Source organism: Rhinatrema bivittatum, chromosome 17, assembly GCF_901001135.1.
Source record: "Rhinatrema bivittatum chromosome 17, aRhiBiv1.1, whole genome shotgun sequence".
In the NCBI taxonomy this organism is placed as follows: Eukaryota; Metazoa; Chordata; class Amphibia; order Gymnophiona; family Rhinatrematidae; genus Rhinatrema; species Rhinatrema bivittatum.
This window is the reverse complement of record NC_042631.1, coordinates 7,833,308-7,850,747: the sequence shown is the minus strand read 5'-3', so window position 1 is coordinate 7,850,747 and position 17,440 is coordinate 7,833,308. Positions and strand designations below refer to the sequence as shown.

Below are 17,440 nucleotides of genomic sequence, written 5' to 3'. Positions count from 1 at the left end.
TTCATCATGATTTGTTTCATGCTTTGCCAACAATAAGATTCAAAATGTGTTTCAATAGATTAATATTGCAGTGCATGCTCAGAATATATGGTAGTTTGATACTGGTAGCTGTTTACAATAGGCTCAAGGTGGTAGCTAAGGTATATGTCGAGTAGAGGGAGGAGCTGGCTAGGGGGCACTGCTTGCAGGGCGGGTGACAATTATACAGTTGTGCATTCATGCTGGGGGTCTAATGATAGTGCAGGTGACAGCAAGACATACTTATTGACAGTTACAATTACAAATAATGAGGGAGCAGTGTTACAGCAGGGGAGTAATATTATATCCCTGTATATTACATATGTAAACCGAGAATCAGCAAGTTTGAGTCAGCAAGACAAAGGTGCGGTCCAGAATTCAGCAGAAAGGGAGTGCAGGGTGGTCACTATGGCAGGGGAGGCCATCCATCAACAGGGAAGCATTTGGGTTTTACCTGATAATCGGGTCGATACAGTACAGTGCGCTCCAGCAGAACGCATTGTTAACTCGCATTTGGACGCGCGTTTTCGATGCGCTAGCTTTACCCCTTATTCAGTAAGGGGTAATAGTGCATCAAAAACACGCGGCCAACCCCCCCGAAACGAACAGCGCCCGCAACATGCAAATGCATGTTGATGGCCCTATTAGTTATTCCTGCTCGATTCAGTAAGTAAAATGTGCAGCCAAGCCGCACATTTTACTTTCAGAAATTAACGCCAGAATTTCTGCCGGTGCCGGGGAAGTGTATAGAAAAGCAGAAAAAACTGCTTTTCTGTACACCCTACTTAATATCATAGCGATAGTAAGTCGGAGGCCCCAAAAATAAAAAAAATTTAAAAATGGCCCACGGCCCGAGGGTCGGAAGACGGACCCTCAATTTTGCCGGCATCCATTTTCCAAACCCATGGCTGTCAGTGGGTTTGAGAACAGACGCCGGCAAAATTGAGCGTCCGCTGTCAAACTCACTGACAGCAGCCGCTTCTGTCAAAAAAGAGGCACTAGGGACGCCCAGGAGAGTGGCCTGTGCGCGCGCCGGGAAAGCAGGCACTCGCCGGCTCTCCCACGCGTTTTTCTGTATCGGCTTGAATGTGCAGTGGTTGTCAGCAGGTGTTTTTTAGGTAGCTGCTGTTGGAGGGCACCTGGTTTCAGAGTGTGAAGGGCCATGACCTAAGTTACTGCTACAAATGCTGACTGTAAGAGCCACCTGTTTAGGAGCTTCCTGAAGATCAGCAGCCCTGGCTCTTGTCTGATACTTGGTGGCAGTTAGTTCCAAAGGTTTGGTGCCGCACTTACAACCAGCCAGCTAAGGGTGGGTGGTTTTCAGATAACACTTTTATTCGGGTAAATCGTCCTCGAATGATCCTGATATTTTGAAACTAACTCCATGGAGGCAGATTCTGCTGCTTCCCATGGCCCTTCCCATACATAAGGCAAACACTAACCGATGTAAGTCCAGCAGTTTTTAAGCTTCTAGAGCGGACAGGAGGTTCGTCAGTCCTGAAGAAATGTTTGTAAGAAATGAAGACTCACTCAGAACATGTTTTTATTTTTTATTTAAGCTGGGGATGGGCTGCAACTGGTCAAGGGGTCTGGCTAACTATTGATTCCTCTGGCAAGTATTCTAACGTCAGCCTGTTTGAAGACATGGAAGAGAAACTTCTCTATCCCCTCTGTATTCAACAAGGTAAGAACAATCCAAATAACGTCTTTGTTTCATTTCTAGATGGAGTTGTTACTAGTGCTAATGAAGGAAAGAGGCTCACTGTCTAATTACTAGTCATTATCTTTCATTTTCATATCTGCATTTACAGCCCGCTAAGACTGGTGGATCAGCAGACTCTATGTTGTATAAATAAATAAATAATAAATCAGTAGGGTGTGCTATAATACACTACACACAGGTACAACAGGTTCCTGCCCCTAAGAGTTTATTTATAATCTAAATGAGTACCTGAGGCAACAGGAAATTGAACGGACTTGCCCAAGATCAGAAGGTGTGCCAGTGGGGGTTTTCCATGTACAATTAGTATATACAAACATAAGTAATATGTATGCATGTATCTGCTATTTTATGAACCTCAAGAGTATGCACTTATTTGCAGTGTTGAGCATAAATGTTAACAGAGAAAAAAAGGGTAGTGTAGGGTTGTTCTCAGGCAGGATTCAGAAATATTTAGGCAAGTTGCTATTTTGTAAGCGATATATGAGCATACATTACCAAACTTGTTCACTTTCATATCTATTAATTAATATGTGCATTTGAAATCAGTCATGTCTTTTGACTGCAGTTATGGCTAGGAGGACTGGTTGAACTGGTAGGGGTTTAAGGTGAAGTACCAGAGGGTCTAGGTGAACTGGTGGAGGTATCAGTGAACTGGTGATTTCACATACACAAGCAAGTAAGTGTTTCAGAAGTGCAGGATGCTAATGATTTATAAAATACTTTCCTCTGTGTTTAATTCTGAGTTAATGCACATGAATTGTTACAATTAATGCATGCATACTTTTATAAAATGGGTAGAGAAGTATGTGAGTTCCTGCATAACAATTTTATACATGTATAGAAACATATACACATACTTCCAGGGCAGAAATCTGTGTGACTGCTGTCATATATATCTGCACGTTCCACCTATGCGCACAAATGGTGTACTGAGGACAATTGTGAAAGCTGGGTTCTTTAAATGCACCACTATGAACTTACACAATTACAGTGTGAAAAGCCCAAAGTTACTAGGTGATATATTTATGACAAATAGGAGAAAATATTTTTTTTACTCAATGTATAATTTAAACTCTGGAATTCATTGCCAGAGGATGTGTAAAAGCTGATAGCACAGCTGGGTTTAAAAAAAGGTATGGACAAGTTTCTGGGGAAAAGTCTGTAAACCATTGTTAAGGTGGACTTGGGATCCTGCCAGATCCTTTTGACCTGGATTGGCCACCTTTGGAGTGACCCATGTTCTTAAAAAAATTCAAGTTATGATCTAATTGGATTCTGAAGCTGCATTAAAAAAATATCTAAATATATTGTGTCACACTGATACTCAGTCTTAGTGAAAGAAATGTGATGTCATTCCCTGGCTGAGTAAATAAATTACCAGGGCAGGGCAGGGGCTTGTCTCATACCTTTACTATAAAGTACTTGCTATTAGGACTGTGCATTTGTTTTAAACAAATGGCCCATCTGAACCAAAAAAGGCCGTTTTTGCTTTATTAGAAATGGAATTTTTGGGTATTTTCGGTTCCTTCTCTGCTCCCCAATCTCTATCTCCCAAAGAAAATAAATAGGAGATCTACAGTCTGAGCTAGATGGTGCAGGCCCCTTTGAAATGAAGTTATGTCTATTGTTGCTGATCAATTTTAGGTCATTTATTTTATGTATCTTTTATTATTGTAAACCACCACTATCATGGGAGTGTGCAGTGGATAAATAATTTTAAATAAATAAATAAACAAATAATGGGCCAGATTTTAAAAGGGTTTCGCGCGCCGGGACCTATTTTAAAAAGGCCCGGCGACGCACATAAAGCCCCGGGACGCGTGTAAGTCCTGGGGCTTTACAAAAGGGGTGGGGTGTGGGCGGGGGCAGGGCCAGAGGCCTCTGACATAGCGGCCATTGCCGCTGTGTCGGGGGATTGCGTGCCGGCGCGCGCAAAAGGTAAGACAAGAGTCGGGGGAGTCAGAGCAAGGCTGGGGGCGGGGGGAAGGTTAGGTTAGGGGGAATGGGGGAAGGCAGCGTGGCTTGGCGCGCGCAAAGTGCACAATTGTGCACCCCCTTGTGCCCGCCAATCCTGCATTTTATAACATGAGCGCGCATGTTATAAAATCGGGCATACGTGTGTGCGTGCCAGGTAGCACGCACACACGTAGGCCGCGTGCGCTTCTTTTAAAATCTACCCCACTGTGCACACAGGGATGGTAACTTTATAACAAGCACGCGGGTGCCCAAATACATGCATATGGGTGTGTGAGTGGACATATGCTGGAATTTTACATCTTGTGCACGCATGATTTAAAATATTCCTAGCGCGTGTAACTAAGCCGTTACTCTAGCAAAAGTACTTTGTGTATCTTCCTTAGGACTTTGTTGGCTTTAACGCGCACAGGTAAGCGGATTGTAAAACATGCTCACGCGAAGGACAATCCCAGTTTTACTACTTAGTCCACCAGTTCGCCCAGTCTATCTCGAGATCATCCAGACCCCTTTGGTTCTTCAGCCTCCACTCCTCCCCAGTTGACCCAGACCCTTCACCCTGTTGGTTAGGCCTAAAAAGTATGTTCTGTATGTCTTGAACTAGTAGTGGGCCCTTGGGTCGTGGCGAGTGACGAGTCCAGACAAACTAGTTCCCCCATTCCTAAAGATTTAGGGCTATTTCAAGGACAAAGGAATAATATTAACAAAAAGAAACCTATTTTGGGCTGGTAAGGGCTGTTGAGCTTGGAGAAGAGACTGAGGGGGGATATGATGGAGGTCTTTAAAATCGTGAGAGGTCTAGAACAGGTAAATGTGCATTGGTTATTTACTCTTTCAGATAAAACAAGGAGGCACTCCATGAAGTTAGTAAGTAGCACATGACATTTAAAACAAATCGGAGAAAATTCTTTTGCACTTAATGCACAATTAAGCTCTGAAATTCATTGCCAGAGGATGTGGTTAAGGAAGTTAGCTTAGCTGTGCTTAAAAAAAAAAAAAAAAAAAGAGTTCCTGGAGGAAAAGACCATAAACTGCAATCAAGCTGACTAGAGAACAGCCACAACTACCGTATATACCAGCATTAGTAGCATGGGATTTATTTACTGTTTTGGTACTTGCCAGATACTTGTAACCTGAATTGGCCCTGTTGGAATTAGGATGGACCCTTGGTCTGACCCAGTATAGTAATTTCTTCTGTTCTTGTCCTTAAAAAAAATCTAAAATTTTTTGTTCCGTCATTGTTAAGGCAATGTAAATCTGTCTTTGCATGAAGCATCTCTGAAATTCCAGTTTCTTCTGAGCAAAGTCTGCATTGCAGAAAGCTGATTGATTTTCATATAGGGACAAAGACTGCATCAGTTTCATTTTGCTTTATTGTTTAAATAAGGCCTAAAGTCCAAGGTTAAACCACTATTGTACCCACCCCTGAAAGTTGTTCGTTTGTTTTTATCTTTTACAGTTTATTTCTGGGAAGCCTGTAAAGGATTTTGATAATTTCTGACAACTATCAAATCTTATGATTTAAAAACACTGAAAATGTTAAAAGACTGAACATAATTTTCATGATGTAGGAGGTATGAAGCTTCATTGTGTTCATAGGAAAGTTTTGTGATACTGTTTCATGTTTTCCTACCATAGGTATTCTCTCATTTACCAGTGATAATCAGCCTCAAACATTCATAAATGCCCTTCATCAATGTCAAGTGGAAGGATTATTCCTCAGCTCACTGGAAGATCTTAAAAACATTTCTACAATAAGAAATGTGTAAGTTTATTTGCTTTAATCTTTGGTTTACCAGTTAAACAATAATAAATCATTTAGAGTGCCTCACAGGACTTTATAGAGGTCTACATTCTGGTCAACGATTTTTCTTGGTTTCACTAGACATTTCACCAGGATTCGATACCGTTAATCATGAAATTCTTTCTTTTCGATTACGTGAATGTGGCATTTCTGGAAATGTATTAAAATGATTTCTGTCTTATCTACACAATCGAATGCAACAAGTCAAACATCATAATCAATTATCAATACTATATCAACTAAAATCTGGTGTACCATAAGGATCTGACTTGTCAGCAGTTTTATTCAACATGTATCTTGCTCCAATTACCAAATTGCTTGCGACAGTTACTGATGGATACAAAATATACGCCAATGATATTCAGTTTTACATTCCACTACAAGCAACATGGGACAAAACTCTTCACCTCTGTCTTCAATTAAACAATGGCTTCATCAAAACAAACTTTCCCTCAATATTTCTAAAACCAAATTTCTTCTTATTCATCGGCCTCATTCAAATTATCCTACTCAAACTATTTCATTTGAAAACACTATCTTCTCAGCCAGTGCCCCAGTCAAAAGTTTAGGTGTCTGGTTTGATTCTACTCTTTCATTTTGTCTACACATTAAATCCATCGTTAAGAGTGGCTTCTATAAACTCCGTCTTTTGACAGGTTTACGTTATCTTCTACATTATCATGATTTTCTGACTATCATTCGTGCAATCATTTTTCCTCACATCGATTACTGCAATAGTCTTCTATTTAGTCTTCCATCCAATTCATTATATGCATTACAACTTTTACTTAATTCAGCTGCCAGACTAATCTCAGGTACTAAACGGTATGAACATATGTCTCCTATCCTTGAAAAATTAAACTGGCTTCCAATTGGTCAAAGAATTCAGTACAAAATCTGTATGACAACCTTCAAATTGCTGAGTTCACACTCCTGCCCTTGGTCCAATCCACTACTAAAAATCTATAAACCATCCCGTCAGTTGAGATCTTCCCAACAAGGTTTACTCTATATTCCATCTGTTCGTCATGCCCACCATGCCACTACACATGATTTGGCTTTCTCTACTGCTGCACCAATTCTTTGGATCATGCTACCCTTTGAACTTCAGTTAGAAGACCCTTAAAAATTTAGAATGCATTAAAAAAATTATTTACTGAAACAAGCCTTCCCTTAATGTATATAATACGATTTCCTTGCAAATGTTATCTGTGATAGAAATTATTTTTGTTTGTTTGCTTTATTTGTATTTTATATTTTTATTCTGTGACTGTAACATTTGTAAATCGCTTAGATCAACTTGTGTTAAGCGATTAATACATTTTAATAAATGATAATGAAATAAAGTACTCAAGTAGGGAACTTTAGCAGATGTTGTTTCAGGATTTCTGGAATAGTTAGCCTTCTGGCTATCAAAAGAGGAAATGTCTTACTGTGTTCACAGTTCCCAACAGATTCAAAGTATAGGTTCCAGTCATGGATTTAAGTGCAAAAGCTGTTACCACAAGAATGGATTCCATATTTCTCCCAAGCAGCTGTTGGCAGCCAGGTTGGGGATCTACCTGACACATGGTGCTGGCTGCGTCATCTCATGCCAGCATTCTTGATAGTCTCTCACTCTGGAAGAACTCTATAGGTCTCTTTCTTCCTCTTTCTTTGGGAAAGGTCCAATCAAAATGCTTTGGACTTTTTCAGCACATGCTCAGTTATTTCCTGGACCCAAAAATCAGGGATCTCACCACAAGTTTAAAGAGGAATACCAACAACATAAAGACCTTTTGCAAATAAAACAAAAAAAAAATCTGCTGAATTCTGGAATTTTTTTTTTCATTTTGTTGGTTTTGGGAAATAGATTGTACTGTTTCTGAATTGTGCACACTATTTGCAGATAGCACATGTTATTTCCTGAAATGTAAAGAAAAAAAGTCCCCCAACAAAATAAAATTAGGCCAGAGACCGCACCCCCCCCCCCCCACACACACACAACACACAAAACAAAGCAAAGGGTATCAGATGGCAAGGCCCTACTAATTTTATGACCATTACTTCATATATTAGTTTTGTCAAGTGGGAGGGGATAAGGCAGGATTCTGGATTCCATGGGACTTTGAACCTTGTAAGTAAAATCAATAGTAATGCCCTTCATTTGAAGGGATGGGGGGGATTCATTTATGACCTGAATCAGGTCCCCTATTTTTATGTAAGACCCCGCTTTGTCTAACTTAAAGAAACAGAAATGTGACAGCAAATCAGTTCGCTCACACTGGGGATGGCAGAGTCCAGTGCACCCTTCTGGTTTCCTAGTGAGTGCTTCATGCCAGCAGGGCTGTACCTGGATCCCCGATAACAGCCTAGATTCTAGTGGCTTCTCCAGGAGAGCGGGAGTTGAAGTAAGAACTGCTTCCGGTGGTTCTGCGGAGAGTCTGGAGGGCCTGGGGTAGTCAAACACAACCTCCTAACCCCGTCTCTTGAGCAGGACCCTCTGATCCAGTGCTACCCTAAGCAACAGGGCAGGAATCAGGAGAGGCTGCCTATATTCCAGTGAACTATTCCTACCAGTATCTTTACACTTCCATGAGATCTGCAAAATTTCATGCTTTAATCATGCTCCAGTGGCCAGTCCCATGTCAAGATGGTGGCCAGACAGTAACACACTGTTGGACTTAACCACATGGGTAAGACATCATTTCAGTCTTTTCTACCCTAAACAAAAAGATATCCCGTATCCTGGAACCCAGGTTGCAAAACTAGAACTAAACTCATTGGGAAGTCTGCACCTCGAGCACAGAGGAGCAGGGGGGTGAAGAGAAAATCCCTGTTCACATGACTTGGAATACCGACTGTAAATAGGCTGTGTAATATATCTTCTGGAAACATCTACCTCAGCAAGATCAGCTACAAGTCCTTGGGAGCACAAAGTTCTGTGTGAAGTAAAGTTTGTTCCAAGGGGGAAAGGGTTAAGTGACTCCCTCCTCCCTCTCTTCCACTGGAGGTCCAGTTCTGCATTTCTGACCAATTAGGAAAAGAACTCATATGTCTGTGCTAAATGGATAATACCAAACATTGGCTACCTTTACTTTTCCTAGCAAGCCTGCATATTTTAGCAGAGACACATTTGACCTACAATAAACTGCTCTGGAATTGTCTTGTTTTTCTCTTCCTAGCGCAACCACTCCTCCTATGCTTTGGGTATATAAAGCACAACAGGTTCTCCCCAGACTGACTCCTAACATAGGATGTGGACAAGGTGATACAGGCCTTTTGTCAAAAGATGAAGATCCAAGCTCTCTGGCTAATGTGTACTGCTACAGACAACCAGGTAAGATCGTTTCTGCTGGGAAAAGCAACGTTCCTTGTGTCTATCAGAGCTCCTGTAAATTCCAATTCAGATGTTGGGCTGAGATTGGACTTGGAATAATTGATAACAAACCCTAGTAACTCCAGCACACAAATGGTGTTGCATATGGATTCATCTGCTTCTGCCCAAGATGAGCCCTTGATTAGCCAACTGTCCAGGTAAGGAAGCACATGCACCTTCAGTTTGCATAATTAAGCCAAAACTATGGCTAGATATTTTATGAAAACTTGTATAGGTGACAGAAGGCCAAAAAGCCTTCAAATCTGAGATATTTCCTATGGCTTGAATGTATATCTACATGGATAGATGCTTCCTTCAGATCCAGGGCACATAGCCGGTCTCTTTTGTTTAAAAGGAGAAGCAAGATGCCCAGGGAAAATACATTTTCCATTGTAAAAATGTGTTCTACACCCTTAGGTCTGGGATGGGATGTTATCCTTTAGTTTTATTTGGAATTAGAAAATGCCTGGAGTAACATCCCTGTCTTTTTTTCTGTAGTAGAGCAGGATCAACTGTTTGGCCTGCAAAAGGGAAGAAACGTCTACCCTTAGAATTTACTGATGGATGCACAAAAATACAACTTTAGTGGGAAATGTACAGGAGGTTGCAGAAAATGCAGTCTGTAGTCTCTTCCTACTGTCTGAAGGACTGAAATATTAGAAATTCTTAAGGGACGATGGATTGTGTAAAATCTCAGTCTCCCTCCCACAGAGAGATCTTTTGTAATGGAGGCAGGAATGCTGGCTATGAACTCTGGATTTAGTCAAAACCCCATCCCTAGTTTTGATCAGGTGGCTGTGTAGGGCTTAGAGTTTATACCTTCAGGGCAGTGGTGCCTCATACCCTTTTGCTGTCTGGGACAAGTCAAATTCTGGGAACATCTCCTTGAAGGAAAGAAGTGTTTCTTAGGCACGCGGCTTCAATACCCCCTGTAGGAGGCGGAGGACTCTGAGTAGTACTGGAAAACATTTGACGCATCGAATGGTGACCTTTGAGGTCTTCCATGGCTTCTTTAACTGTGTCTCCAAAGAGTTTACTTCCTGAAAAAGGCACAGCTGCAAGCCTTTCCTGTATATCTTCATAAAGGCTGAATGAATGCAGCCATGAGAGTTTGTCTTTATCAAGCCTCTTGATTCCAGTTCAAAAGCATCATATGCTGAATGAGTAAGATGCTTTTCACACTCTTTACCTTGAGCCATGATTGATGCCAAGAGCATCAATTCATCTTCATCCTCTGGAGGGAGGTAATCAGTGAATCCCTTTGCCTTTTCTAAGATGGAGTTCAAGTGCCGGACCATGTAGATTTGATTGAATGCTATTTGGGACTGCAGCATAGCATAATGCCCCTTCCCAAAATGGTCCAGGGTCTGTTTTTCATGTCTCAGAAGAACAGAGGCTTTCCAGCACATTTTAGGGCAGGCTCGGCCATCATAGATTGGTGTGGTTACTGAGGTCAGTCAAACTCCTTGGCCATCTGGACCCTGGTATTTAGTGCCTACCTTCTTCCCCACTGGGAAGACAGAGCCTTGCATATTCTCTTGAATAGGCAGAGAAAGGTAGAGCTGTGTCTGTGTTGGCCTGCACAGGCCAGAAGTGTCACATGCAGCTGCCCTCCTGTCAGCTGGTATAGAGGAAGAAATCTGCAGCAGTGAGCGGACGGCATTGAACTAATGGGCTGGGGAGGAGGAGAGGGTGAGTATCGGGGAGATGAGGTAGGGTGGCGATCAATATGGAAAAAATAAAAGGGGGTCCATTCACAGAAGTGCACTTTAAGTGCTTAATGCAGCCCTGTTGTCATGTAAAATAGTCCTGAATTGTAGGAAAGCTCTAAAATGAAAGAGGAGGGTCTCTTATAGACAGTTTAACTCTGAAGCAAGCTTTTGGAGACATGAGAGTAAAGGTCTTTTTCAGATGCCTTGAAACATTTCTCAGGCTGTCGCTCACTTTCTAGGAGAAATGTTACTTACGATTGCTTTCACTCCATTCAGTGCTGTTACTGTATCCTTAAACTGGTAGTAAAGCCTGTGTAATTGATATGTGTGGTACAAGATTCACACCTCCATCCCCTTTCATCCCCTCGCTCTCCCTCCTGCCTCCTCTCAATTTCCTCATTCATTCTGGCTCTCTCTCCCGCCATGAATCCCTTAATCACCCTGGTTCTCCCCTTGAAGCTGACACTCCCCCGCCTGTCTTCATGAATCCTCAGTCACTTTGGTTCCCTCACTCACCCTGGTTACTCCCAAACTCCTCTTTCACTCTGGTTCACTACCTCCCCCCTCCCCTTCTCACAAACCCCTCACTTATCCCAGTTCACTCATCACTCCCCCTCTTCTCCTGCTCTATTCACTTCCCCCAATCACTATCCCTCTTTCATTTCCTGCCCTATCCATTCCCCTCACTCACTCTGGTTTACTCCTCTCTCTCAAAACTCTTCACTACCCCCCAATTCACCCTGGCTCACATCCTCCCCCACCTCATGAACTCTTCACTTATTCCCGTTCACTCTCCCCGTCCCCACTTCACTCACTCACTCCCCCCGTTCCCGATCCGTTCATTCTCTTCCCCCTCACCCCGCAATTCCAGGTTCACTCTCTCCCTGCTCCCCCCACCCTCAGACCACCTCACTTATCGGCTCCTATCGGAAAAACAGGAGGAGGAGGAGGAGGCGGCTGGCAACCATGCAGTGTCTCTGCGCATCCTGCCCATGTGGATCAAAGCCCTCCATTCAGGCCCCGGTAGGAGAGGAGAGAGGATGTGCCAGAGGCACCGCAAGGCCGCCATCCTCCTCTTCCTCTTTCAGTTTGGCTGACGGGAGCCAGTGAGTCAGAGGATTGCTCTATACGTCTCTTCTGGGGGGGCGGGGGGGGGGGAGGGGTTGCCTCCAGTTTCATACAGAGAGAGAGAAAGGGGCAGATCTGGTGAGTACAGGGAGAGAGGGGGTGGAGCTCACTTTCTCTACCATTGAGGAAGGTGCAGGGCAGCTTTCCTTTTTATTATAATTATGTAGCTCGCATAAATTATTTTCACATCTGCAATAACATTTTCAAGATTGTGATCACTCTGTGCTTTATCTTGCTTGTTATGAACCACATATTTTATCCCAGTATATTTCTCTTTTTCTTGACAGAAACCATCAGGACGATTAGCAATGGTAAGTACAGTATGCATAAAGCAAGCCACATTATAGAACATTCAGAAAAAGATTACATTAAAACAGTAACTAGAAAAAGGTTTATAGTTGTAAGAGGAAATTAATTCCATAGTAAATTATTAAACCTTATTACATAGCACTCTAGGATAAAGCAGAATTCCTACCTCCCGAAGTGGGAGATCCCATTAGGAGGAGGGATAGATCAGAGGAAGAGGAGTGGCTGCTTGTGAATTTGGGATTCTGTTTTTTTACATAAGGACATGCAATGTGGATGATCCTTACTATGGTCTGGATGAATTATGAATTTTTCTCATGGACAGAAAATGAAAAAAACCCTTTAGTATATCTAGCCCTATGAAAGTAACTTTCCTCTGATGATGTGGGCTTTCTACCGAAATTACTCTTTTAAGGGGCAATTTTGTGCTATTTTGCCATGCATGAAGGCACTTCCAACCTATGTACCTTGCAGACAAGTTTCAAAAGGAAACTAGTAGTGTTGTTTCACTATGAAAAATTAGCAATCACAAGGTATGTGTGCTAAAAGCCCTTGCATGCTTTTCACCTACTATTTGTGCAGGCATCTAAGTGAGGACAAAAGTACACAAAAACATGTGAAATTGCCATGTGCATATGCTGTTTTAACCTCTCTCCCCAATCGAAACACACCTGCAAAAACATCCCTTTATACTATTGAATTGTCAATAGGTTTTACATGCATAAGTGCACTTTAAGCACATAAAAGGGCTCTAGAAAACTACTATTATACATGCTACTTTTATGTGTGTAAATCTTTTGGAAAATTACCCCCTAATGTTCTATTTCATTGCTTCCATTTTTGACAAAATTAATGGAGGCAGCTGTATTAATAAAGCAGCTTAATGATTATAAGGAGGACTTTCCAATTCTTGATCAATTTCAGTTGGATTTTGGAAATAATTAAGTACTGAGACTTTGTTAATTTCCACTTTGGATACTATCCAGTGGGGTTTTGTCCTTGTATTATTGGATGTTTCTGCGGCATTTGACCCCATTACATAGTAGCACAGTAAAGTAGTGAAAGACCAGGTGGTGCATCCAGTCTGCCCAGAAGTTTCCCATGGTAGTAACTGCTGCTCCTTGCAGGTTACCCCCAGGGTAGTAATATTTACAATCAAAACCAAGCAACTGTCAAACTCATTAACAAAATTATTGCTAGAAACATTTTTACAATGCTGCTTGAACGTGCTTTGTTTTTGGACTTGGCTGTAGAAGCAGCCCTGTGCTTTATCCCTAACCTATGAGTATCAGGACCCGGACAATGGCAGCGCTGGAAGCTTTCAGTGCCGCCTCTGTCAGAGGCATAGGAACGTGGCAGGGGGACCCTCGTTCTCGGCTCATATCATAAAGGTATCAGGTGGTATGGGAAGGGTCCAGGGGGGTTACTGGCAGAAAGATTCGCTTTTGTGGGTGAGTGGAGGGGAAGGCAGGGAGGTGGCCCGATGGTATGGGGAACACTGGGACCGGGAATCGGGAACCGGCAATGAATACCGGGCACTTCCTCAAGATTTATATAGGGGGAGGTTTGGGTGGGGGGAGAATATGGCCTGCCAGGGCCCTAATATCACACTTTGGGGAGGAGGAAGAGAGGGGATTGGTCGCATGCTGTACTGTTATTTACCTAGCCGGATATCTTTTATAGATAAGTGGTTAAGTAGCGCGTTACCCCTCCACACAAGGCCAGATAACCAAAAACCTACCCTCAGAAGCAGGTCTAAAGTTATCCGGCTACCCTATCCGGATAGACCCAATATTTTGGCTAGGTTAGTCGGCTATCTCAGCCCCTCCCTGGAATGCCCCCCAAAACTATTTATCCGGCTATGATTTAAATGGATAAGTGGCTGAATATGCTGCACTTACATTCAGACTGATAACTTGACGTGGTTATAAACAAGTGAAATGTCTGCATTGTAACTTTTTAACTGTAAAATCAGTTAAATCAATGGAGAAGTGGTCCCAGTCTCAGGTTACTGGGACTAATGGCTCTGCATAATGGGAGTAATTTTATAACTGCCCACATAGATTTCAAATCTGCTTAGCAAGGTGGTTCCAATATAAACAGAATATAAATGTTTTAAAATAAAGTAATTTACCTAAGCGTGCACATTCCCTTTGAAAACTTCTCCACCAAAGCAGTCCGCACACATTTGCTAATAGGTGCACATAGTTTCTCTCGAAGAAAAACTCGTATATGCTTTTGAAAATGCAAATGTCTGTGCATTAAGTGCAAACTGCTCCCTCTGCTCCCTGTGGGTAAAAGTATATGTATACAAGCCCTACGTGCATACCTTTACCCGCATATTGGATGGACAGTTTTGCATAAGCTCATTGCCACAGGTAACGCACTCTTTTACCTGTGGACAAGGCTTTGAAAAGTATGCTGAAAACCTTTATACTGTCCTGGAAATATATTTGTGATCCATCTTAAAGATCCCAAGTGACGATTATATATTTCTTTTCTTTCAGTGATAATAGCGCTTGTTACTTGTTCTATTCTGATCTTCCTGATTCTCACCACGACTCTCCTGCTATTGTTCTACAGACGGTACGTGACAACAATCTTTCTTTCCAATGTGATATTAGTTACTGTGTACCTCAGTTACATAGTTTCCTGATAGGAAAAGCTGTAACAGATAATGTCGGTGCATTCCAGGAGTGATCCAGGGTGAAGTTAATATTGGCCAGCTCTAATATTCAGAGTTAGCCAGATAATTTATTTGGCTAACTCTGGTCATGCCATAGAGTAGTCCTAAAGTTAACCAGATAGTTATGTGGCTATCTTTAAGATAGCCGAGTATATTCTTTGCAAGCTGAATTGTTTACAAGCCGGTCAATGGCTGACTATTTCCCCATACGTTTTAACCTGTGGGTTAAGTTGACCTTGGTAGTCAATACATTTCTAATGCACTGACAGCAGGAAAGGTTACTGTGTTGCTAACTGACTGAGTATTATGGGAGTAACCATCAGTAAACTGCTTAGCTATGACATATGCAGATGTTCAAACTGATTATTTGGGTAGTTTTTCTTTGAAAATATTTCTGAAAATTACCATACCCTGCTATATACGTAGCTCAAATTATGAATTAGGCACTGGAAAGTACTCATGCACAGTTGAAATTTTCATTTTTGTATTTCCCCTTTCTCACCACCTTCCCCACCCCCTGACCTCCCTATGCCTCCTGAAAACCTATTTTTTCAGTCTCTAAATATAGCTGCCTAGTGAATTGTCTCAGTGCGAGAGAGTTTTCAAAATCTCTGATCCAGCCAATCAACTGCTTAGTTATCTGGCTAGATCATTCTGAAAATTGCCCTTGGAATGAGAATCTCATTGGTAATCAGTTGGCAATACACTCCCCTAAACATGTAACAACTCTGCAACTAAGCTACAACCGCTTACGATCTGTTTCCAAACCAACTGCTAATTCATATTGGAAATAGATACGGTCTCACTTGGATAATGCAGTGATAACAAATACATTTTGTTCTGTCACACCTGAAATCACCTGTAAAGAGTGGACTCTCTACAGGTGATTTCAGGTGTGACAGAACAAAATGTATTTGTTATCACTGCATTATCCAAGTGAGACTTTATCTATTTCCAATATGAATTAGCAGTTGGTTTGGAAACAGATCGTAAGCGGTTGTAGCTTAGTTGCAGAGTTGTTACATGTTTAGGGGAGTGTATTGCCAACTGATTACCAATGAGATTCTCATTCCAAGGGCAATTTTCAGAATGATCTAGCCAGATAACTAAGCAGTTGATTGGCTGGATCAGAGATTTTGAAAACTCTCTCGCACTGAGACAATTCACTAGGCAGCTATATTTAGAGACTGAAAAAATGGGTTTTCAGGAGGCATAGGGAGGTCAGGGGGTGGGGAAGGTGGTGAGAAAGGGGAAATACAAAAATGAAAATTTCAACTGTGCATGAGTACTTTCCAGTGCCTAATTCATAATTTGAGCTACGTATATAGCAGGGTATGGTAATTTTCAGAAATATTTTCAAAGAAAAACTACCCAAATAATCAGTTTGAACATCTGCATATGTCATAGCTAAGCAGTTTACTGATGGTTACTCCCATAATACTCAGTCAGTTAGCAACACAGTAACCTTTCCTGCTGTCAGTGCATTAGAAATGTATTGACTACCAAGGTCAACTTAACCCACAGGTTAAAACGAAGTACAACATTGAATCTGTACTGACCAACAGTCCCCATTCATTCTGCCAAGCTATTCCTGTCCACACTGCCAGGATATATACCAACTGCTGACCATAGAGTGGTCTCCAGAAGTGGACTCCAGAAGTAAGAAATATACAAGCAAAATGACTTTATTTTATAGTCAAAGTCTAGTCTTGTTTTGTTTAACACTACTATTTTTCTTTTATGTCTTTTTAGATACTGAATGCTGAGAATGAAAACCTTAGCATAAGATGGTTCTCCAATGCTGATTCCTTTTATGTAAACATTGACTGACAAAAGCACTTTAAAAACATGTTTTAAACATAAGAAAGAGGGCAATTTTTGGTAAGCCGTCTAGTGTTGACAACAGGCAGATACTTAGTACCAGAGATAATTTGGTTATGCAGCTACAAAGTACCCATGTATTTTATTCCTGCTATATCTGTGTCTTGAGTTAGGTGCTAGAAAGCAAATGCATATATTTGAAAATATAAAATTCATACATATTTTCCCTTCCCATACCTCCAGAAACATTAATTTTAATTGCAGTGACGGCGGCACTATTGCAAAAATGCAAATCTAGCCACCTATCTCCAGTTCGGCAGCTGGATCCCTTTTGCCCTGAAAGAGGAGAAAGTGATGTGAATATGTCAGACTGCACTGTGAATCACATATGTATTATACCGTCTTCAAATTCTAATGTACAGTAATGATCACTCTGTTTTAATGAGCTGGAAGCTTTGCACATTACTGAGTTTTGAATATTCATATAATTTGTGACAATTTGTTTATTACATGCCATAAACATAATGAATGCAAATTGTTTCCATCTCAATAGTCAGTACAGATTCAGTGTTGTACTTCGCAGCACTGGAGTAAGATGACTTTTTTTTTTAACTAGCCTATATACATTTTTCTACCTTTAGAAATAAACATTATTTATTTCAGACATTGTTCTGCCTGCTAGAATGTGTTCAAACTGTGGCTGCCTGTTTAATCTTTACCAAGTCCAGGTTTTTCCTAGGTCACTCCTCTTCTCCACAGTTTGCATGGAATACTGTGGAGCTTTATATCTGATGGAACTGAATGAGTATCCCCCACAAACCTCTCCCATCCTAGGCTTTGACCTTGACCTAAGCTAACCTCCTACTTCTTCCCATGCTGCTGACAAAACCTGATCTTTGACGTTCCCTTT

The 17,440-nt window shown here is 41.5% G+C and overlaps 1 protein-coding gene across 1 annotated transcript in view; it reads left to right on the top strand.

Annotated features, from left to right (window-relative positions):
- The window catches only part of LOC115079464, a 95,042-nt gene extending 77,869 nt beyond the window's left edge, over positions 1-17,173 (top strand). Inside the window, exons 30-35 of the mRNA XM_029583082.1 lie at positions 1,578-1,702; positions 5,354-5,480; positions 8,684-8,838; positions 12,005-12,028; positions 14,531-14,609; positions 16,462-17,173. Coding sequence (XP_029438942.1) covers positions 1,578-1,702; positions 5,354-5,480; positions 8,684-8,838; positions 12,005-12,028; positions 14,531-14,609; positions 16,462-16,468 — 517 coding nt within the window. The 3' untranslated portion in view covers positions 16,469-17,173. The remainder of the gene's footprint in view (positions 1-1,577; positions 1,703-5,353; positions 5,481-8,683; positions 8,839-12,004; positions 12,029-14,530; positions 14,610-16,461) is intronic.
- Positions 17,174-17,440: the final 267 nt, after the last annotated feature.